The sequence below is a fragment of the Corvus moneduloides genome, chromosome 3, assembly GCF_009650955.1.
Source record: "Corvus moneduloides isolate bCorMon1 chromosome 3, bCorMon1.pri, whole genome shotgun sequence".
Taxonomy (NCBI): domain Eukaryota; kingdom Metazoa; phylum Chordata; class Aves; order Passeriformes; family Corvidae; genus Corvus; species Corvus moneduloides.
Window position 1 is genome coordinate 88,378,038 of NC_045478.1, and position 24,378 is coordinate 88,402,415.

General features: G+C 40.1%; 1 protein-coding gene across 3 annotated transcripts in view; it reads right to left on the reverse strand.

The window, feature by feature from the left end:
* Nucleotides 1–6,654: 6,654 nt before the first annotated feature.
* The window catches only part of EFCAB2 (EF-hand calcium binding domain 2), a 30,301-nt gene continuing 12,577 nt past the window's right edge, over nt 6,655–24,378 (reverse strand). Inside the window, exons 2-7 of one of the 3 annotated variants that reach the window (XM_032102645.1) lie at nt 18,924–19,008; nt 14,186–14,258; nt 10,134–10,213; nt 8,450–8,492; nt 8,269–8,349; nt 6,655–7,276 (exon numbers count right to left, since the gene is read on the reverse strand). In XM_032102645.1, the coding sequence (XP_031958536.1) occupies nt 7,226–7,276; nt 8,269–8,349; nt 8,450–8,492; nt 10,134–10,213; nt 14,186–14,258; nt 18,924–19,008 (413 nt within the window). In that variant the 3' untranslated portion in view covers nt 6,655–7,225. The remainder of the gene's footprint in view (nt 7,277–8,268; nt 8,350–8,449; nt 8,493–10,133; nt 10,214–14,185; nt 14,259–18,923; nt 19,009–24,378) is intronic. The other 2 variants (XM_032102642.1, XM_032102644.1) reach the window with 2 other exon arrangements.

A 24,378-nucleotide genomic window follows, 5' to 3' on the forward strand; every position in this document is an offset into this window, starting at 1 on the left:
GGGGGTTTTTTAAGCTCTCCACTGTCTGCTACTGTCTCCAGTGTTCATTTAGCTGTTTTGAAGAGTAAGTTCTGGTCACAGATCCTCTACTCCAACTAATCCACTATCTTATGCTGGAGAGGTGGTGCATTTTTGAAGAGGAAAACAGAGATATGACCAAAAACCGCATCTCATGTTGTACTACTTTGCCAGAAGGTATCGCATCCCTTTGTGGTTTGAAAGATGGAAAATGAAGTTTCAGTCATTTAGATGAGAAAATCCAAATGACACATTTCAACGTGCCACTTTTCTTCATGGCTACTCAGTTCTACCCCATTGGAGCCACAAGAGTTTTGTGAGAACATCTTCCCGGAATCCCAACTGCTCCCTGCCAATGGGAAATGAGGAAAAAGGACGAACCTCTTTCTTCACATTGGTGTAGTAAAGCCAATGCTTACATTCTTTCAGCAATTTCTTTTACCTCTGTTTCCAGTGCATTTTACAGATGTTTTCAGGATATGTACTCTGGTGTGACATCAAAAAGAAACCTGTCTTGGCAAAAGAGCAACAGGGAAAACTCACAGCTTGTTTACATAAATTGTAAAAATCTGTAATTAAATAGCTATAAAAAGAGTAACTGGGTTTACTCTGTGTGTCCCCTGCTTTTCATGATAGATGTTCTTAGACTAAACTGTTGGGGGTTTTCCCCATTTGAGCCTCAGAGGACTACTGTAATAAAAAGGTGAATGAGAGCAGCACTGCATTGTGCCTCCAGATGAGACAAGCAATGAAAACAAACTGCATCCAAACAGCTAAATCTGGGGCTTAAGCCAACCTCTGTACATCAAATAATAGCTGTCCTCAGCAAATAGACACATTTTATAACATTTCCTGGACATCAACAAACTGTGGCTCTGGTAGAGCTCTTGTATTTATTCTTCTTTCTTTCTTTCTTTCTTTCTTTCTTTCTCTTTTTTCTTTCTTTCTCTTTTTTCTTTCTTTCTCTTTTTTCTTTCTTTCTTTCTTTCTCTTTTTTCTTTCTTTTCTTCCTCCCTTCCTCTTCTTTTCTCTTCTTTTCTCTTCTTTTCTCTTCTTTTCTCTTCTTTTCTCTTCTTTTCTCTTCTTTTCTCTTCTTTTCTCTTCTTTTCTCTTCTTTTCTTTTCTTTTTTCTTTTCTTTTCTTTTCTTTTCTTTTCTTTTCTTTTCTTTTCTTTTCTTTTCTTTTCTTTTCTTTTCTTTTCTCTTCCTTCCTTGCATTTTGAATGGGTTGAGTCAAGGGCCCTGTATTTAGACTGGTCTTCTTCCCACTCCTAGTTACACAACTTCCTCAGAAAGTTCTCCCCTACTATCTCAATGATAGTAAACCATTATATTTAGCATAACAATCTATCTCTGCAACTTTGAGAAAGCACAAAGAACGAGAGACAGGTTCTCAGTTTTCCATTAAATTTGAGCTGAATTTCAGTGTACCTCTGTGTTTGCGGGAGCTCTGAAGAATGGCATTGCTTCTGAAGGCAACTTAAGACCACATGAAAACTGGCTATGGTGGTTTTTTTTTTAGTTTTGTCTCTGCAATATTGAGTGCAACTTCACTACACAGATAGGTGTTCCAACAAAGTTGTCCTTAAAGTTGCATTACTGAGTCTTTCCTGGCTGTGTTACTATGGGTTAAAATTTCAGTCTTTGCTACCAGTTTCCAAATGTACCATAATACATCCTTAGCATTCCTTCATTGTAAAATCCATTGTAATGCATAAAACTTGAATAACTTGCAGATGTGGAAGATCTCAGAGAGCTTCAAATTCTTGTATTATCAGCTCTAAAATCACACCTCTAGAAAACCTTAGAATTCCACTCTGGTTATTTTAATCACTAGGGTGGTATCTAGGGTAAGACATGGCTACACACCATAAGGCAAATCTTGGGACCTGTTCTGCACTAGGGGATGCTGTTATCTTGGCACAAAAAGAGACTGCTATTGACAGCAAATATTCAAGGGCTTTCCTCTACTTGAAACATCTTACTTCGATCTATTTTTTTTTAATGCTGTCATTTAAGTAGGTATTTGCAACAAGGAAGCCTCTTCCAAAAGGCTAGAAGAAATAGAGTCAATTTAGTATATGAAAACACAGAAGCAACGCGTGTGTTTTTAACGCTGCAGTGTCTCCAGGGTAATAGCAGGAAAAGGTAATTTTACATCTCCATGCAGAATCATCACTAGTTTCACTTTTTGTGCTCTGAATAATATGGAAAAGTTCTGACTGCTGACTCTCGCTAACTCTTGCTTGCATTACTATAGACAAGAATTAACTACTTATGCCCACGGTTTTACAGTTTTGGTTGTTTCAATTACATGACTTGCAGCTGGTTGGACATCTCTGTTGGATCTTCCACAGATGAGTCTTCTTTAAAGAGACTAAAAAGTTTTTACAGTGCCTTGTGAGCCAGTGCATCACTATTTCTGAAGCTCTTCTGTAGACAGAACTCCCTTTGAAGTCCACAGGAGTTCTCTCTGAATAAGAACTTTAGGATTTGGGCCTCAGGACAAAAATGCTGTGATCAATCTTTTGAGCATAGTGAGTAACATTTTCTTGGCTTTCAGAACTACACTAAGCCAAACCAGTAGCCCCAGGGATTCAAAATAGGTTAAACAGGAGAATCTGCTTTGTTTCGACCTACGTCTTTCTTTAGCTTTTAAATCAGCATAGTCCCCATGCCTAGTACTGACCTGCCAAAAAAACCCTCCAACAGTAAGAGCAGATGTTTTCATAGTTAGTTTTACAGTCAAACCTATCATGGCATGAGACACTATGAAACAGAGTTGTGCTCAATGAAAAACAAACATACTTGATGTGGACTGACCTGTTTAAAAGCAGCAACTTGAACATACAGTCTGGAACAAAAGACTTGAAGGCTGAGAACTTTATTAATTATGTTACAGGGAGGTCTGTAGGCACTGATTTCAATCAGACCATCATAGTACCAGATACTGTGCAAACATCAGAATTAGTGACACAAAAAGTCAGCAGTACAAGTAGGCAAGACTGATACTCCCTGTCTCCTATTCTTTATAATTCCTGTGACTTTATACATGGAAAGGTCAGCTAGCAAGAGACTGTGTGACCTTCCAATACCTCTCACAAAGTCCAAAATGAAACCTGTCTGCCAACCTCCTGCCTTATTGTCAAGACTACTCTTCCCCTTTTACACAACTACAACAGTATATTACTGGACTTAAAAAATCCTAATTTCCCATGCCCATCCCAGCCTAGGCTAAATTCCAGCATCCCCAGCCACTTTCCCCATGAAACTGAAGGCCCAGGTTCTTCCTGTTACCTGTCATGAAGGATTTACCAGTGCTGATTTCAGTGGTAACAAGTCTAGATCCACTGATAAACCCCACCCTGACATGGGCAGCTCTCAGACAGTGCAGCAGTGCATCAGCAGTGTGGGGCAGAGCAAAACTCTCTTGCATTTTAAATCCTCATAGGATATCACACAACTGTATTAATGAAACTAAGAGAACCAAGAGAAAAGACAGACTGAAACAAAAGGTAGCAAATTCTTATTGCCTGAACAGAGCTAAGAGCCTGAACATTTTACAGGCTCTTACCTGTGTGATAACATGGGTGGAGGTGCACAGGTGAACAGCCCAGTTCTTTTCCTGGAGTCCCAGGTCTGATGCTAGCCCATTAGCATTTTGGTGGAGGAAGTCCTGCAACTTCTGTTTCTGCCCACAGCCAGTGGAGAGTCTCGAGCAGCTGTAAATACCACGTTGGTATGCATTGCAGTGGGAAAACACTTAAGTCTGCAGGTGTGGATATACATGGCACTATCACACAAAAGTGTTTTGGAGAAGCCACTTCAAAGCTGGTGAAGGAAACATAAAAAGCAATGTATTACCTGGAATATGAGCGACTGGACTCCCAAGCACAAGCTCAGCAGCTAGAAGAAATACTCCACAGTATCAGTAAGACTGAGGTCTCCATTATATACCAGATATGCCCTGACACAGCTGAACCTACTTAAAGTTTTAAACAAGTAAAGTCTTGTCCAGCCTACAATTCACAGCAGTGATGTAAACACTCTGCTGATCCAGTTGTACTTGTAGACGGTAGATGTGGCAAGTCAGATGTACTTTCCATTATTTGCTTCTTTGATTTCTTCTTCTTTTAATTTTGTTTTCTTTTTTACCTCTGGATAATGACTTCCCTTCCCTCTCCCTCCTTCAACTAGGTCAAAAACCCTCTGACTTGCCCAGTTTCTTCAATGCCTTGGCTCTACTTCCTTGTGTGAAATCCAGGTGCTACACTGGTTCCTCCCTAGATATTTCTCCTTTTGTTCCAATCCCTTACCTTCATTCCTGATCTTGAGGGAAAAGGCAAAACAGCCAGCAAGGAGAGGCATGTAACAAGAGACAGCTCAAGACCACTCAGAAGTTCAATTTGTTCATCTTAAAGAAGAGGACAAAGTAACATATTTTCCCCTTCAAATTTAGAAACAAAGCAGGGTTTTAGTTTCAACAAAATGGTTCCCTAAGTCTCCTCTCCCTTTCCCTATGGTATAGGTCCCTGCTCATCCCCAGGGAGCACAGAGAAGCAGGGCACTCAGTCCCTCATGCAGCCTATCACCACCACAGGGAAATGGGTGGCCATGGGCTGGCAAATCATGAAAGACACAGGCAAAAGAACAGTCATGTGTGGCCACTGCTCAGCCTTTTCTGGGGTGACCCATGGGGCGGCTGCTTCACGAGCTGGTCAGATCACTGCTATTTGATCCTAGCTGGCAGGGTGCACTCAGGTTTTGGAATCCTACAGAGTCTGAGATTGGTTCTTGACAATTCTTTCACCCCCAGTCTGGAAACTCTCTAAGCAATGAAATTTTCTTGCTTACGCCCAAAGAGGAGACTGCAACTTGCTTTTGTCTGTCCTATTTGCACATATCTTTCTTGGGGACGGGTATAAGAAGATGGAACTGGAAGAGCTGCTAAATGATCAATTCAGACACAATCACAATCACACTTTTTACTTGCCAGAATACCCTCTTTCCTTGCATTTGAGAACTGCAAAATAAAAAATGATATATATCATAAAAGAATGCATATTAAGATCCTATTTGCACTATGAATTGTAATAGTGCTGTACATGGATATCCTGATTTGACACAACAGCTGAGGCAGCCTCTGGGGAAGAATCACTAGAAACAAATTGTGCTCTCTTTGGAGCACTGGGAGCTGTGAAATGACTTCCTGAAATAAGCATCTTCCTACTGATATCCAAGGTGAGGTTGACAAGGACTCCAAGACTGCATATGAATGAAACTTGTTCACTCACACCAGCTGTGTCAGAAATCTAGTATAACACACTACATCAAATGGAAGAAGGATTCATCTAGGGAAAATAATTTCAGCTTCGAAAGAGAGACTGAAGAAGGCTAATAAAAATATATTTTCTGAATAGGCCTTTGTTGCTCTTGCTTTAATCTTCAGAAACTTGTATCTTCCTCCAGTATAACACTAATGATAGCCTTTGTTTTACCTTCTTACTGGCAATGAAGTGAAACACACAGTAAATGTGTTAACCAGAGTGCATTGCTGAGCAGTGCAACAGTGTTTCCCAGATGCAGCTTAGAACTGTGAAAATGTTGTCTACCTTCATTAACTCTTCATTGCCTTACTGTTTAAGCAAGTATCAGTGGCTTGGACAACTTGGATTAGAGAAGTAAAAAATGAATTAAAAAATGGTCTCTTCCAGACTGTTTCCATCACCCCATTTAGATCATGCTAATCTCTTCTCTGTGAAGCACAGCAGGTCACTTGTAGCATGAAAACAGTTTGTCTGAGCTTCCAGCCCAAAGGAAACAAATGGGTAGGGCAAAAGACCTGACAGGAGGAGGCGGAGTCCTGTGCTCTCAGCTCTGCCACGGAGGGCGTAACAGGGGGTAAGGAACTCAGTGACTCTCTATATCAGTCTTCCCCGGATTTCATCAGCTGATGAAGGCTGTGGATGACACAGAGCTGGAATATGCAGCTGGGACAAAGGAGAGGTAGAACATAGTACAGGAGGAAAGCAAACTTGATAGAGAGTAGAAAAAGAGAAATGGGGTGGAAGGTGTGGGGTACAAAATGCAAGACACAGCTCTTGAGGAGCAGACCACAGAGTCTCCTACAAGCTGAGACCTCATCAGTTGAGGGCAACTGCTGGTCACTTGTTAGCAGATAATATAGGCAGGAACTCGAGAGGAAAGAATTTGAACTCAAGTTCAAGTTAAAGAACAGCAGTACAGTAACACAAAATTATCAAACTGGAAGTGAGAAGAGCTGTGAGGTCTGTGGTGGTCTGCTAGCAAGAAAAGCTGAGAAACCTATTCTACACTAACATTTTCAAAAAATGGTGCTTCATCAGCTTATGAAAATCAAATTCCCATTCTGTGATCCTAAGTTTTGAAGAGCTAAAATTACTGACTTTCAAACTGATTACAAAAGGGGAACTGTTCATTGCCTATAGTAACAGAAATGTTCTCAAGGATTAGGTTGACTATGGAAATGGTTGGAGTGTTCTCTGCATGTTTAAAATGAAAGCAAAATACCATGTCAGTGGATTAGTAATATAAACTGGAACTAACTGGTCCAATTCAATTGCCTATGGTAAACAAAACACAAATACTTGCAAGACACTAGAAATTATAGGAAGTTTATTTGATCTATTATATTATTTCAAACCTACCTGGCTCCTTATTAGTTAAACACAAATAAGGATTACACTTAAATGTAAAGCTTTATCTTACTACTATTAGTCACCTTAAGATACTCACTTACCTACATATTACCTATTTTCACAAGTCTCATTTTCCATTAGTTTTGCAAAAGCAATCGTAAAGTTACTTCTTGACTTCATTAACATTATTTTTCCTGCTATTTTCCAACAAAATTCCATGATTTCTTTTCCAGACCTTACACAGTCTTTCTGTCAAGAGCTCTTTTTCCAGGTGTGAATATATTTTTGTATGTATATATATACACACACACAGAACCCAAGGAAATATAACTACACAGATTTTATTTTAATTATAAGCATGAAATCTCAAGCTGAGCTTTGTTATACTCTAAATTACATATTTCAACTATCTGTCAAGCTACAGTGTTGTTACCAAAAAGGCATCTCAGACATTAAAGGGGAAGGTCTTCGTTTCATCTACTACCAGCTTTTTAAGGTAGTCTCTGTAGCGAAGAGTATTTGTTTCTGGATCTAGAGCAACGGCGAGCATGTCCTCCATTTCCTCCTGAGAAAAGGGCTCACCTGAAAGACAGCAGAGAATAACACTTTGTCTTGGTAAGTATCCTTGCAAGGACTGGCAAATTCCACTGCTTTTCCCTTGAAAGGATCTCCTTTTGATTCTCACACAGAGGAGAAAAGGAACAAAACTAAGGATCTTACTCCTTCCCTTTTGCCAATGTAAGTCCTGCACACCAAGTGAGCCAGTCTAAAGGAAAGGAGACAGAGGATGTGGATCCATCTGATCTTCTAGTTCACAGACACCAAAACAGCCTGTTCCTCTCTGCCATGGATTTTGAAACAACCATTTTTGTCAGAGTTCTTCTCCTGTGTATATTAGAATTATTATCTCTCATTTGGCTATCCTTGCACTTGTATTCACATCATGAAAGACTTCTGGTTTTTCTCTTTTAGGAGCTTCAAAGCTGCTGATGGCCTACTTCATCCCTCAGAGAACCAGGTTACCAACTGAGGCTAGGTCTTGCACAAAGGTGAACACCCTTTTGAACATGAGGCAGGTGGGCATGAGTCGGCCACACAAGAAAAGCAGGCTCTTCAGAGGATATTGAGGATTACAGAATGTACAACTTAAATCTTGTCTTTGAATCTCTTTGTTTGCATATGGCTCTAGAATTAAGATCAAGATAATGTAAGAATGAATGAGCACTGAAAACTACTGAAACATCCGGAAATCTAAGCTGCAATTTTACAGGACAGCAAAAGAGTCACATACATAGTGAGCACGGAGGTGTGCACAGAATATCCAGACAAAATATCCAGACATGATTGAATTATGAATAAGAATAAAAATCTCTATTCTATAATGTCTGCAAGCAGGCAGATAAATGCTCTTTCCCTGCATCATTGACCAGTGAAATGTCCTAGTCTGCAGCCACTCATCACAACAACAGCACTGTTTGAAGACAATGTATCTACTCCCACAGGTTTTGGCATGCAGGGTAAGGACCTCAATGTACATATACATGTAATGTTTTTTACTTAAATATTGATATTACTGAAGTCATGTTACCTTCTTCAGTCAAATGTTTGACCAGGTCCTCTTTGGTAATATATCCACATTTATTCTCATCCAAAGCCTTTAAAGGAGAAGAATAAAAGTTGTGGTTTTAAGCTTATTGTATCAAAAAGCAGCAAATTCTTCCCAGCAATTAAGTACTTGAATATTTAGTTACAGACCTCAAATGCATGTAGAATAACATCTTCTGGAATAGGCCAGAATCTGAAACCATGGAATCGGAAAAGTTAAGTTACTGTTTGCTAGTGCTCTGAAAAAACTAAATACGAGTACTAGAGGAAAAGGAAAGCTTGTTTTCTATGAGAATTTACTACGTTTTGTCTATCAAACATTTAATTGCAGCCTAGCCTTTTGGAACTGTCCATATATTTAACTCTTACATCTTTTGTTGTACTACTGTTTAATTTCTCTTGTGCTGAGGAGCCAGATGAATGGCTTCTGCATGTCTGGGCTGGCTGGGTGGGTTAGTAGGAATCAGCAACAGATGAATCATTCTACATAGCCAATGCACTGAACAGAAGTGGACAAACCAAGAAAACAAAGTTTTGTCCAGGTAGGCTGGTAGCTAGGCAACAGATCACCTAGTGTGACTTGGGCAGTCTAATGAGCTGATGATGAGCAAAGGAGGCTGGTGGCTATAAAAGAAAAGGTCTGTCTAACAATTTCAGAGAGAGGGGAGAACTGGGCACTTGTGTGCATGCATATGCATGATTGATTTTGGAGCTGGAAAGGAAGCTCAGTGCAGCAATGGAGAGCTTCCATATCCCAGCAGGCTCTCACCAAACCCCCAGAATACTAAAGAGAGGGAGCTGAATCCAGAGAGGTTCTAACTGCTCGATTGCTTTGTCTGGACCCGCCTCAGTCTTTAACAATCTAAAAATCAAATGTGCTAAGAAGAAGCCTTGGATTTTGTGATCCAAATCTCAAGTGCCCTTGCATAAGTGAACTATGGACACAGTGCCCCAAAAGATAAAGTGGGTCTTGACAAGCCTGCGCTAGCCTGGGGAAAGTGTGGGGCAATTATTTTTGTGTGTGTATGTGTATATACGTGTATGTTTGCATGAAGGGGGTGTGGAGAAGGAGGAGGAGAGCCCAGAGCAGCATGGCATCATTGTGTGAAAGGGTGAACATCACTGTGGAGCCACAGATACTCCATGTGTAGAACACCCTCCTACCAAAGGCCCTCTGTGTGCAAAATAATTTCTCAGGGTTGGACAAGATTGAGTTTCTCAAAAGCCTTGACTACCATCTTTAAAATGAAAGATAAACTCCGTGTCAGTAACCTTGCTTTAGTGCAAAATGTCAAAATAGCACAAGTTCCTGTTTTCATGCAAAGACTTCTATGCACCTTTGTGACCACTTTTAGATCAGCAGTCTTTTAGAGTGTTAATTGTATACGTTCAGCTGTACCTGCCACTCACTTTGAGACACAAATATGAAGCTGGTTTACACAACCTATTTAGAATACACTATAACACTCTGTGCTTCTCAGTAACTGTAACTCATATGTTCAGAGAAAGCAATAGTTATGACCTTAATTTGCACACCAAATATTTCAGAGATATACAGAGCATGTTGAACAGCAATTCCAATTCCCATTAAAAATACAAAAGCTACATATTATCACAATTATGATTACAAGCTGGTATTATTCATATCATCATAATTTAATGTAGATGAACTAATTTTGTAACAAAATCTATCTAGTTAATGTAAACTGAGTTTAAATGGTAAAGAAGATCTGTACTCCTTCCAGGTACGTAAAATTCCTGTAGATATGTTTATTCAGAATCAACCCGTCAATCTGGAATAAAACACAGACACATAAAATTCACTTTCCATTACCTTCTCTCAAGTAGCACTTTTGTCATCACTGGAAGAAATTGTTCCAGATGAACGAATCCACCCGGTTCTTCTACTTCTATCTAAAAATAAAACTTAAGTGTGGCAGGGTATATGACTCATTAGCAAACTAATCCGAAAAATAGAAAATTGGGGTGATCCCTGCATTAAAATTACAGCGTTAGGCTTTGAATATTTGTATCAGGTCTTTAATATCACATGGTACCATAAAATATCCCAGGGAAATACAGGCCTGCTATTATAGACACTTCCAACAACTCAATATTGCCCTCTTGTGCTTCAAAATCATTCGTGCAAAGGAACCAGACACCGAGTAACTGATCTTACCTCCCACAATAACTCAGCAGAGGTTTAAACATTCAGGCTGAAGTCATACTAGTACAGTTTATCAGGGTCTGGAGCATTCCCAAGCAGTGTAATGTGAATACCCGTTACAGCAAACCATGAGCATGTCCCCTTGGCATGATTTTGAACTGTGCCACTCAACATTCCCCCCAGCAGATGCTGGCTTGGACCATAAGGACTTTTCCCCAGCACGATGCTTGGTGCAGCCACCCTGCATAAAACAGTTACCAGGGTGGGCATGAACTGCTCTGCGCCAGCTGGCTTCAACACCTAAGGATGTTTCTGGGCATATTTCATTGGCTAGCTTGGATATAGCTCCAGTCAAGTACACCTTAATGATGGAATTTGTTGCTTTCATGTTTCATAGTCAAAGAGAGTTGTCAGGGGAAGGACCAGAGAGGCAAGCAGACTGAGTCAGGGCAGACCAAAATAGTCATAAGGCAGCCTATAAAATGCTACCCAAAAAAAGCTTCCTTTTGCATCCCAAATAAATTAACAAATTAGTCCCAAAACACTGGGGACTTCTAGCAGCATTCTCACTGCATTCCTATACTTCCACAGGAGATAAGCAACATGGTAAAAACTACTCTCTCTCATTGGGGTGCATCTCTTCCCTGAAATTTTCAAGTTTTGCTCCCAAAAGGAGCCCTGTTAATGGAGCTAGCCTGTTCCTTTCTGTGTTGAAACTGGATACATGCCTTGAGGTCTCACATGGCAGCAGCGACACCTTGCTAGGCCCCCGAGACACAGCCCAGATTGAAAGAAAACTCAAACAGGCACTGATTTGAAATCTTCTGAGTCAGGAAAAACTTAGTAAGGAATATTCCTCCTGGGAGCTGGGGCAGAGCTGGGGCAGTTCCTGATACATCCAGTTGCTTAAATGGAAAGCTGCAACTGCTGCTGCATGCTCTTTTCCAGTGTTCTAGAAGGGGTTTGGGCACTAAGACAAGACAGCCATTACATCTTTCTCCTTTAGAGTGGAAACTGGCTTGAGAAAACACATTTTCCGTTCTGTTTGGTGAGCCTAGCAGAAGGGATCTTTAGCAAGGAAATGAAGATGTTGAGTGCTTCACTCTAAACCAAATGGAACCTTTTACCATTACAGAATCACTTGTTTTATTGCTTGCTTGATTGAAAAGATGTAACAAAATACGTGGCAAAACCTAGTCCTGGGTGATCAGCAACCTCAGCTTCCTCTGATGTGGAACAAACAGCTTCCATTTCAGAGTCTCTATAGATCCAGCAACATCCTGAGCAGTTAAAATTGATCCTATTTCTAACACTTCTTACTCCTCCTCGTGCTCACTCCTGTTCTACACCTCATTTCTCACTGATGTTTTTTCTTCTGTATTTCCTCCTCTTTTCACAATAACAGTATTTGCTTGTTCAAACTCTGTGAGGTTTGCTCTATTTCTTTCCTTTGGGTACATCCATAGCTCCCATAACAATTGTATTGTAGCACCTATTATGTTTTGTATCTCTGTTTTCCCAGCCATTACAATGGGGTACTTGAAACACAAAGAAACAACATCTTCCAGAGTTACCAGGCAGAGCACTGTACCGAATTCCAGGCATTGTAGCAACCCTTGAATTAGCTTTCACCATCTCTACATTTAGCTTTTAATCTTAACTTTGTAAGTAGGCCTAAAGATATGATATTAAGTAAAGAACTGAGTATAAGGCAGTATAAGAAACATTATATGATAATTTATAGAGCTACCATAATTACATGAATGCTGATTTTGCAGATATGAATAACACGATGGCAGCATATGCTAGTTCAGCAATAAGGCTAATAGGAAGATGATATGAGAGAGAGAGACAAGTAGTGAGAAACAGAAATGAATCACAGCTCACAATGGGCAATACTGGGGAAATAGCTTGGTTACAACTGGCTAACAGATACAATTTTTACCTTCTCTAGATCAAGATAAAATGGTATTACCACAGCCAATTATAGTGGCATCTTACATAAATTAAGATATGTTTGTGATCATCATAATATATGAAGGGTTCCACAAGAAGACAGTGTTCTTCTGGTACTAAACCTATGCCAAAGTTTAATTTACAGGCACTATGAAACATTCTTTGCTATTTATTTTCCAGTGCAGTGTTCTTTAAGGTTAACCATTACTCTTTCTTCTTGCAGTATTTATACTCTAATATTCTTACAATCAACATTTTCATACATGTTACACTGTCGTATCTCAAGAATCTTCTACCTCATGGCTATATTGCATTGTACTTTTTATGTATTACTTATCTCAAATTTACAGTAATTTTGAAAATTGAAAAAAAAAAGGCCAATCTCTTCCAGAGGAAGAGGCAGGCCTTAAATTCTCCTGGTTCCCCTGAACTTGAAAGGGGTTTTCAAGGCATCCCCTTTTCACAAATCTGTATCTTCAGTGAGTTGCACTGTTCATTTGCTGTAAAGAAAAGTCACTGTGGGACACTAAAAGTATCTATATTAAGCACCATAATTTCTCTTTCCATTTTGTCTTGTTTGTCAGTGTGATCTGGGACAATCTGGTTCTGAAAGTACAGAACCAGAGCAGACAGATTGCAGTATCATGTTAAAAGAGCTTTCTCCACTGATGGTTCTTTGCACTTCTTCATCTGAAGCAGCTGCATCATTTTCACAAGACTTAGTACAAGATTTCTCACACTAAATTCTGATCTACAAGAGACCAGACGAGCCTAGTGAGGGGAGACTACTACTGCAACTATCCAAATTTTTGTTGGTGCAAGAAGAAAACAGTAGGAGACATCAATTCCCAGTATCCTGACCTACACATGAAAAGGAGAAAAAACCTTATCCACCTCTCAGCTCCAGCACTGTCCACTTCTTAAAGCAGCATGGCCATTTGCAAAAAGAACATGAAGTCTTTTTCCTACTTCTTTGTCCCATTTATTAACCAACCATGCCAAGGCACCAGCACACCACTTTTCTATTACAAACGTGATGTAAGGAGACAAAAATTAGTGTAGGAAAAGACTGTGGAGAAATGTGATTAATTTCCTTACCTTACCACTGCCTATCACTGGGAGAATGGGAGGACCACTAGGTCTTGTGAGGTTTTATGTCCTGAAGCCTGATTTAAAAGCTTAAGAAATCAAGTAAGAAAAGATTCTTACCTATAACTGAGAAATCTCAAGACTGAGAGAGACTTCGTGAAGGACAGAACGTTGAAAGGTCTGGATATAAGATAGCAATAACAGGAGAGAGTTCAAAAAATGGCAGGCCTTCTCTCTGGGTATTTTTGGAATGTGATGTATAATTTTAGCACCTGCTCAAGAACTAATTCTTATTACCTAACCCTGCAATGTGTTTCCATGGCATGTCCAGAAGAGTGAGATGGTTAGAGTTTGGATATCCTAATCTGACTGAGGTTTAGGACATTCTTTTTCATCAGTCAAAACCAATTTTTCCTCCATTTTCTATAAATGCCCCTCCACCTTGGCACAGTGCCACAGTGGCCCTTCGGGGTAAAAGAGAGTCAAAGACTCCTCATTTTAACCCATCAACGTTGTTACCTCATCAGCCTGCAAGACTGTCTGTCTGCCAGAAACACTTCCATGACACTTCCAACATGTGGGAAAAGAGCTTAGGTTTCCCACTCAGCAAGGCAGAAGGAGCAAAACTGTGCGAGTTGAAGACTGAAAAAAGTACAACAGATCTAAACATTTACCTGTGCAAGCAATTCCTGTACTTCTGCCTCATTTGGGAAGCAACCCAGTGACCTGACAATGCAACCAATCTCTCTGAAAGAAAAGGAGAAGAGAGAGAACAGAAGAGACGAGACGAGACGAGACGAGACGAGACGAGACGAGAAGAGAAGAGAAGAGAAGAGAAGAGAAGAGAAGAAAGAAAACAACTTTGTTAATAAATCTGCAATACAAGACTGTCCATGGAGAATCCAGATACCAGTTCAGAGCTTGCACATAGGAGTGCACACATACAAGCACACAAGCAAATCTATGTGGGCTTTTAAGATGATGTCTCAGTAAGCAATGTTTATTTTATCAGACATTAAATATTCCGAAGGTCCTTGAAATTGTTCTTGCAATTTTCCCCAAAAATTCTTTACTATTGTGTTGCAGTGTACTGTGTGCAAGTTACTTTTCCACTGCTGTTCTCTAATTGTTATGCTTATTTTCAGTAAAGTCTATATTTATAAAGTTAATAAATCACTTAGAAATCAACTGAGATGCAATGTAACAAATAAAATATATGCTTATATTAAATGCTATAAAGATACAAATTCTAGCTGCATTAAAGAACAATTACAAAAGGTCAGGAAGAAGGCAGCCCTGCTATGTCCATGCTGTGCTCTGAAAGAGTCAAACAGAGCAACAACGTGGCTTATCACCACTCTGTTTATGCTGTAAATATATTCATAGCTTGCATTTACTGCTGAACCTGGTGCAGCTGTTCTGAGGCTCTAAATAAAATTCTGACCAAACTGGCAATGCCTCAAAATAGTCTAAGATGAATAACATCACACACTAGAAACAAAAGTATCCTAAAGCTGTAATAAAGCTTTAATGAGACTTATGGTGTGATTAAAAACAAAATAACAGAAGGCTTAATATAGCTTGTGATTTACAATTCAATTCAACAACACAGAAATTTAAGCACATTTGAATATGAATTCACAGTGCTGGTGGTTACCATGATCCACACCCTGTAGTTCCTTCATCTTGACCAGTGGTGAATTTTTTCATTTGGCGCAAAAATCAGATTGCCTAATAAAAATGGTAGATACAAGGAGGAATGACCTTTGTAAAATTTTCATATAACTGTAAGGCCCTGGATGTAGCACACCAAGCATATGCAAAATTTTATGTATAAGTCTACAACCTCCTCAGACAGGTCCCAAGGAGTTCCTATTCTCATTGAAAACATGTGAGAAGAACTATAACAGAGAGAAGAAGGCTGGCTGCACAAAACTAGTTACAAAGCAAAGCCCAATCCCACACATCCACGTGCTATGAAATGAAACCAGCTACTCAAATGACCCTGCCCCTGTGGGTGTGAATGGCCAATGGCCTCAGGGAGGTCAGTCACTTAGACATAATCCTTGTCCATGCATCCTACTTCTAGTATGGATAATACTGCATTTGTTGTTCTCACTCCTGCACTCCCTCATATTTTCCAGCTATTTCCACTATTCTCTGCCTCCACCAGAGCAACATCCAACACAAATCCTGCCTCCTTGCTGTCCCACACTATTTCTGCTCTCACAGACTGCCAGGGATGGGAATGCTACCAGCACCCTCCTGCCTCACCTCACTCACACCCAGCAAAACTGTGACGTGACAGAGGTAAGCCATGCCCTAGAAGAGTCAGCAAGATCTGGCACTGCTGGATGCTGTATCTGGCAGTCTGCATGCGTGCCAGCACGAGGATGTTGCTTGAAGTGTTTGTGGTAAAAAAGTCAGGTCCCATTTGGTAATAACATGGAATTTAAAGGACCTGATAGGAAACCGTATTTTGCTCCCAGCCACTTCCTCTCACTTAATTCAGCAGCTGCAGTTTCTGCTGTGTAGTTTCTAGAATACAAAAATGATGGTTAAAATCAAGTTTATGATCATACAAGTTTTGTAACACAGATGCAATGAAAATTTTGGGTCATGGTTTTCACCCTACATATAACACTTCTAAATTACAAGATTTGCAGTATCACAAAAGTCCTTGACTGAGGGACGTGAAACATGCATAAAACAATACCATCTTCCTCATGCTTAATTTCTTACTAATTTGTATTTGCACTAGGAGTCTTGGAATACCAATGTTGGCCTGTCAAACCAGAGTAATTTTCCATTCTTCACGGGTATCTGATATTTCAGGCAGTAACACTGATACAGCTACAATTGTGGTTAAGAATTGTGCTGTGCTGCCACCTTCTGATACAAGATAACCGGCCATTAATAATCCCATTTGTGATACAGCCCTGCAATATGAACCTAGGAATAAATACACAATTAGTTTTTGTTCACTGTCTGTATCTGTACTATGCCAAAAATTAATGTAAAATTGTGCATTTACTATGTTACTTCTGGATGTCCCCTGTCTGAATGAATACATTTTAAAAAGAGTCTATTTGTATCATTTCATTGTTGTAACATGCTCTCAAGTTGTATATCCATATATAACAGAGTGAGAAGTGGAGAAAACTCTACAGCTGTTTAGCCAAGACTGCAGATGTCAATGACAAACAAGCAATGAGTATGCCATGATGCAGTGAGGGCTGGGGGCCCCCAAGGCTGGAGGGTGGTAGTGGTGGGGACTCTGCCCCAGACCAGGCAGCCAGGACCCATCTTACTGCCCAGCCAGGAGCAGGGCACCAGGGGGCACCGGGACAGCACCGGGCATCAGGCACCTCCCTGGGCATGGACCAAGAGATTTAAGTGATGACTCTCCCCTAAAGAGCCCTATGGACAAGGAAACAGCAACTATACTGAGTGTGGAGACATATCCTAAAACTCTCCCCATGGAGCATAGCTGAAAAACCATTGCTTCTACAAAATACTTGCAATTTCTTAAATTTAGAGGCATTAGTAAGCATGCATTGCTACAACCATCACATAAATATGCTGCACCTCTCTTTCCTCTCTATAATGTAGAAAAGGTGTTCGGAACATTTGTTTTTCAATTTGTCTTCATGAGAATGTCTAATGACAACAATTTCACCAGTTCTCACACTCCATTGTAGTGTTTATACTCAATAACTGATTTAGAATTAAAACGATATTCTTTTGAAAATAGTAACTGAAAATATGAAAAATTACTCCAGTAAATTTTCATAACAACAGCTTATAACCTCAGACCCTGCTCCCTGAGACATAAACATGTGGTTTATGTATTTTATATCAAAAGCCGTATTGTCATGTGTATGATGCTTATGTTAAAATTAAGTAGCACTGTCAAATATTCAAACTTTACAAATGCCAGAATTAAGATTATCTAGAAATTTTTTGATTTGACACCCTTTAGCCCTGTATCTTGCAGCCAGTTATGCCCCGATCAGTCTAACAGTCCATGTTTTTATCTTCCACTGAACTTCCACCTCCTTGCTCAGACATATATTTTGTCTGTTTTTCCATAACATTGCAAGGTAAAGGTACAGTGTACGCAGTTCTCCCTCCAGACTCCCATGTGTGCACCATTTCCCCAGTTCTGGTCATTCCATTTCAAAAAGGAGAAATCTGAACAAGAAGAAGCACCAAAAAGAATGGCCAGAACTATAGAATAGCATCGCCTAAGTGATTAAGCACATCCAGACTCTTCAGGCTTAAACTACTGTGATAGAAGATGAATGCGACAGCCAGGTAAAAATTCATTAATGAGAAGATTAGTAGAGAACAATTCTTCACTATTTATCATAACATAGAAAAAAATAAACCAGGGGCCACTCAAATCATGATGTAGCAGATGTAAAAAACCAACAAGAGTTTCTGTATATTTGTTCATTTTCTTGTGACCTTAGACCTCTTGTCTATTTGCAGCTTCCTCTTGCCCCTTTACTCCCCCAGTTCCAGCATCCCTCTCTCAGACAAGCTTCAGTCTTCAACCACTGAACAATGCAAAATGTCTGTTAAACAAGCAAAGACACGCTTCTCCAATCAGGGCCAAAAGGACAGGTTCAATTACATTTTCTGGTAAAGTAGATGCCATTTAGGGAACCCATGGAGAGAGGAAACCACACTAGAGCAGGTTTGCTGGTAGGACTTGTGGCCCTGCAAGGGACCCACGCTGGAACAGTCTGTTCCTGAAGGACTGTCTCCCATGGAAGGGACCCAGGCTGTGGCAGTTTGTGATGAACTGCAGCCATGGGAAGAACCCATGCTGGAGAAGTTCATGGAGGACTGTCCCATGGGAGAGACCCCACGCTGGGGAAGAGTGTGAGGAGTCCTTCCCCTGAGCAGGGAGGAGTGGCAGTGACTATGTGTGATGAACTGACTGTAACCCTTACTGCCCATCTCCCTGCGTTGCTGTGGGAAGGAGATAGAGAATCGTGAATAAAGTTTAGCCCAGGAAAGGAGGCCAGGGGAAGGTGTTTTTAAAGATTTGGCTTTACTTCTCATTATTCCTACCCTGATTTGATTGGTAATAAATTAATTTTCCCAAAGTCAAGTCAGTTTTGCCCATGATGCTAATTGGTAAGTGATCTTTCCCTGCCCTTATCTCGATCCATAAGCATTTTGTCATATTTCCTCTCCCACGTTCCACTGAAGAGAGGAGTGATGGAGCAGCTTCAGTGGGCATCTGGCATCCATCAAAGGTCAACCCACCACAAACATACTTGTCAAAACAGGGCCAAAAGAACTGTTTCAATGACATTTTCTGGTAATGGGATGCCAGTTTAGGGAGCTATTTATCTCTATGTTAGATTCTGTAATATTTTTGTGAATATATTTACAAACCTGACATCCACAGTTTTATTGGATTCACGGTCAAACATCTCAAAAGCTTCTGTAATCTTTTTCTCAATTTCAGCTACTATGCCATCTGCAAAAAGAAACATAAAAAAAAAAAGATTCACTGAGCTGTTGCAACTAATTTATTTCCAATTTGAGACTTACGACAGCAGAAGCACCAAAACTGATAAAGGGCAAACAGGAAAGGTACTTTGAAAAAGCAGAAGTTATTAGGAAAAAGCCCCACTCTAAATGCAGGATCTGTCATTTATATTACTAATATTGCCTTGCTAAGGCTCTGCAGCTACATCAAGTCAATGTAGCTGCATGAACACACAGCTGCCCAGGTGTGGACCCTGCCCAGAGTGTGCCACAGCTCACTCTGGACCACAAGCCTGAGCCCTCCCTGGATGCCATTGTGCCAGTGGAAGTAGGAAGACAAACATGGGGCCAGGCCTGCCCTGAGATGGGGTTGAGTCACTTCATGCAGGTTCCTGCATCCAGGGAAACAAAAGTGCTCTCATGTCTACTCAGTTAGTCATAATGTATGAAAAGCTGGGAACCAGGCATGAAGAGATGTATAAGATATGTGCACAGTGAATGTGGCTCATGGTAAATAATTCATAGTAAGAGTTTGGAAAGGAAGACAATCTCAGCAAAGGGGAAAGAGTAACTTGCTGCATTTGTTTTTTATATCTCAACCTCAAAGAACAGGGAAAGAAGAACCACAACTTATCACAGATGTATCTCGTATAAGCCAGAAACTGCATTCTTGGGGCAGGCTAAGAACCAGGAAATAAATTCTGAAGAAAAAAATATAAGGAGAGGAAAGGGTCTATCTCAAAAGAAAAACTCCCTAGCAAGAAAGCTGAGGTAAGAAAAATAGTGAACTGGTAGCCCATTTATTAGTTTGACTCCAAATGACAGAATATAGGAAGCAAAGTGACATGCAGATGACTTTTTGGTCCCTGTGGCTAAATACAGCCCCAAAATCCGTTTTGCAAACCAGGTCCCAGGAGGCAGCATTTTTTAAGCTAGCCCCCAAGCCTCCACAGAGATTCCACAGGGAAAATCTGAATGACGGCCAAATTGAGATTGGTATGAGGGACACTTGTTTTCTCATTTTCATACTTGTCTTCTGTATTTTCAATACAAAAAGCAAAACGTAGCTCTCCTGTAGCAGACAACATATTTCCTTTTTTAGCTGATGTGGTGTTAACTGCTGTTGAGCACCTCTGGCCAACATTAAGCCACCAGATCTTTTTTCTGCAGGCATAACAAATTCATACCTAGTTTTCTACAATCCCAATTGTTTGGGAACCCCTGGGGCTGTAGTGTGCAATCATTTTTTCATTTGCTTTCTTGCCCTCGCGACAGAAATGTCATTTTGCTGACAAAGGGTATCAGAACTAAACATAGCTGAATGATACATTGGCTTTGTGATCTCCCTCTCTTTATCTTGACCCATGAGCTTTTTTATTGTGGTTTCTCCCCCTGTGCAGTTGAGGAGGGCAGAGAGAGGCTGGGTGGCTGCCCGGCAGCTGGCCAAGGCCAGCCCATCAGGCTGCAAGCACTTCAACGCAGCAGTGGATTGACCCGGATACGAGGAACCTCTTCTGCAAGTAGAAGAGAGGTGCATCCCCTCATAAAGCTACAGCTGCCTGCTGCTTTCCATCTGTGTTTGATACTGAACTCCCCAGAGGATACACAAAGAGAAGATAGGTAGGAACATATCCTATATTCCTCTCTGTTACTTTATTCCCCTAAAGCATGGGCAGGTATGTGTGCGATGGATTGGAGACTGGAGCTCACTGAGGAAGAGGAGCCCTGTGCAGTCCCCAGGCACAGGACAAGCTGTATTCTTTCCACAGCCTTGAAACAGCCTCAAAAAAACCCACAGTTAAATCTAAGTGGACCTGATTCCTTGCAGAAAAGTTCCTAAAGACTCTCAAACTACAAATTTGATGGGGTTTTTTCTGGTTACTTCAAAGAGTCTTGGATCTTGTCTCCCATGTAGACTTGGAGTTTAGTTCTTGACATCAGGCACTTCAATTGTACACTGCAACTTGCAATAGAGAAATGTTGAAGGAATATTTATAGCTGTATATTCTTGGCATGATGTGTGAGACTTCTGTAGAAATAAAAATTAGCCAAGAGAAGGCAGAGAGAGATTTTAAGTACTGGAACTCTGTAGGCATCCAGCCTTTCAAAGTTTTTTTCCATGAAAACAGTATACACTAATCTCACCTGTTTGAAGAGGCCTGACAAAGAAAGGTCCTGAAATTGAATGAACTTGATTTAATCTAGGTACAGATAATCTCTATCTCTTCCAAGAACTGAGAGGAAATTGTGGCTAAGAGCCATATCCCTGGAAGAAAACATAATATGTTGTTGTCCTCTCAAAGACTCTCTGTGAGATGAGTAAACACCTAAAAAGCTACTGGCTAAATCTGTCGTCTTCCCTCCAGGAATGAAAGCCAAAGATGTCCAAGACAGTTCAGGATGGCAAAGCTATTTATCTGAAAAATTCAGTAATTCACTCTAAACCTCTCTTTGCGATGGAAAAGGACATGGATTCCAACTCTAGAATAAGAAATGGGTGAAGCTTTAAAATTACCCCTTCAAGAAGGGCATTAAGAGACAAGACACGCAGTTAACTCAGCGGATGTGATGTTCCAATGTACTGAAATGATTCTGTACAAGGAGACTCTCCACCACAGGTAGATCAAAGTTCCATGTTGCCTTGTGGGCAGTGTTCTAGCAGTTTTTTGGGACAGAAATACCCACACTCTGACAGAATAAGATTTCACTCACTTATTCTATTAACTAGAAAAACAATACGCAGTATCAAGGATAAAATTATCTCACTACTTGTAATGGTTTAAATAAATAAACATTGAAACATACCATGCCAAAAAGGACTCCAATACCTACATCTACTTATTCCCTCAAAAGAATCCTGTTAGTATGATGTATTATTTCCATTTTTATGCTGTTAAAATGCTTGAGATACTCCTCAGTGTTGTCCCATCCTAATTTATTTTCCTACCACATATGCAATAAGAAGAAAAAAAGTCTTAAAATCTGTTTCTCAGATACATTAAGTGTAATTTCTAGTGTACTCACTAGCAGTTTTCTTTCCTGTACTATCCTTTGCTATTTTCCCATTTTGTTTAGTGTGAAATAGATAAAAGCTCTAGATATGCCAGATAAGTACAACTGACAGAGAGCTGGGACTCCCAAGTCAATTCTGATGGTTCTTTCAAAATGAATTGTTTCTCTTCAGCTTGTCCAGACTGTTCCCCAGCACTCGGAAGCCCATTTGAAGCCATCCCTTAAGCAGAACACCTGCCTCAGTTGTGACATTTCTTCTGCAAAGACCACACTTTCAGCCATTGTAGGCAACAGAAACCATCAGGTAGACGTGGCTGTGCCAGACTCTTGAGTAATAAGAATTTTCAAAAGGGATTTCTAGTTGATGCAATCTGCTAGATTCTACCATTCACTTAATGTATGAGCTTGCTCTCTTTCTTTCCTTGGGGCCAGTTGGTCTGATGGTTCAAAAAGCCAATCCTTTCTTTGACTAAAGAGAAATTATGTGCAGAAAAAAGAGTTATCATAAGAAGAGGTAGTCCAGCATTAAGCAACCACCTAAAATGCTGGGGAGCAGCATCTGTCTGTTGGTCACAGGGAAAGATTTAGACCCAGTGCATCCTGATGAACCTATTTACACTATGAAATACTTTTAAACTCTTTTTATGCTTCTTAAAAGTAAAATTAAGGGCTGATTTGTAGAAGTTCCAGTGGACTTGATTTTATTACCTACTGTTACTGCTCACACACCTTCCACATTATTCTTTATAAACATAAATTTAGGTGTATTGTAATAAATATTGTCAACTTTATATTTAAACTCCTATATGCATGTGGATATCTTATTAATTACTCCATCCTCTTTCCATGGTACTATGCTATGGCTACAAGCACATGTAAGGAAACCCCTGAGGTCTCTGCTGACTGGAACTCTTTCTCACATGGGGCTGCCTTGTCAGTCTGAAGGGACAAGGGACATAACCAGGTAACCCCAACTCAGTGACAATTTCAGAGTCATTTACATGTTCTTATTCCAGTTTTATTTAAAGTGCTGTTATCAACAGCTCTTTTGTAGATTTCCCCATCCGGTAACTGGGGCTTATCAGCTGGAAGTACAAAATGTTATCAGTGGCTTTATACTCCAGCATCATTGCTTTTCTTTTCCACTAGCCATTATTTCAACCAAAAAAGTAGGCAGCAACCTAGGTCCTGTCAGAGGAACTGGGAATGAGATACAAAGACTGCCATGAAGAAGAAGGAACATTTTTAAGAAGGTAATGGACATGAGAGGGGATGTGTCTGTGCAAGCAGCCACATAAAAAAATGTGCATCTTTTAAATCCCCTGCAATCTGCACTCAACTTCAGTCAACATCCTATTTCTGCTCACAGATTCAACTTACTGTTTTTAACCACCTTCTCCTCTCTACTCCAACTCTTCCATAAAGCTCCTATGACCACTCTTGGCATGCTTTTAGGATGAAAGAGATGAACTAAAAACCAAAAGAGATTTGCCAACACTGTTTTACATGACCTCTCCCAGAATCCTTCACAAAACCACAAATGGAAATAAGGGCATAAGAACTGGAAAAAAAAAACCAACAAAAAACTCAGAAACTGACAGTAGTTCTAAGGAGAAGAAATGTACAATGTATATTTGCTTAAATACAAAGGAAAAAAAAACAGTAAGAGACTTCACAATTCAAACTCTGAGGAGGTTATCAATGAGCTCTTATGAGATCTAATCAGGCTTTTAAGTAAGTTCTAACTGGACCATCAGCTAGGTCAAGATATTCAAAAGCTGTCACAATACTCAGCATCACCTGTACAGGTGAATTCTCAAACATTCTCAAATAAGCTCATCAGTTTTATCAAGGCATGGTGTTTCCAGAATAAAAATGGAAAGCCAGTATGGTCTCATATCATGAATTCTTGGTGACGATATAAGCAATCTGCCACAAACATTTGGGTTGCATTCATATGAAGTGTGGGAAGCTTGGCTGACATAAAAATAATTCAGAAATCTTGGCCCACCCCAAAAAAGAAAACCTTGCATCATTTAACTAATTCTGTTTTAAGGAAATTACTGAGGAATGGGAACATGGAGAAAACCATCCTGAGGGCACTTGAATCTGACTTATTGGCAAGATCCTTCTGCCTGCAGAGGAAAAGGCATGAACTAACTTTTCCTAGTGACCTTCTCAATTCCAGAGGAAGCTAAATGTACAGTCAGCCTAATATGCTGAACCAGCAAGTGTATGCCATGCTCTAAAAATATCAAGCTAAGAGAAATATTGTCTTCTCTACTCTGTACCTCCAGAAGCATGTATAATATTAATATATTAGGTATCAGAAAAGAAAGGAATAGGA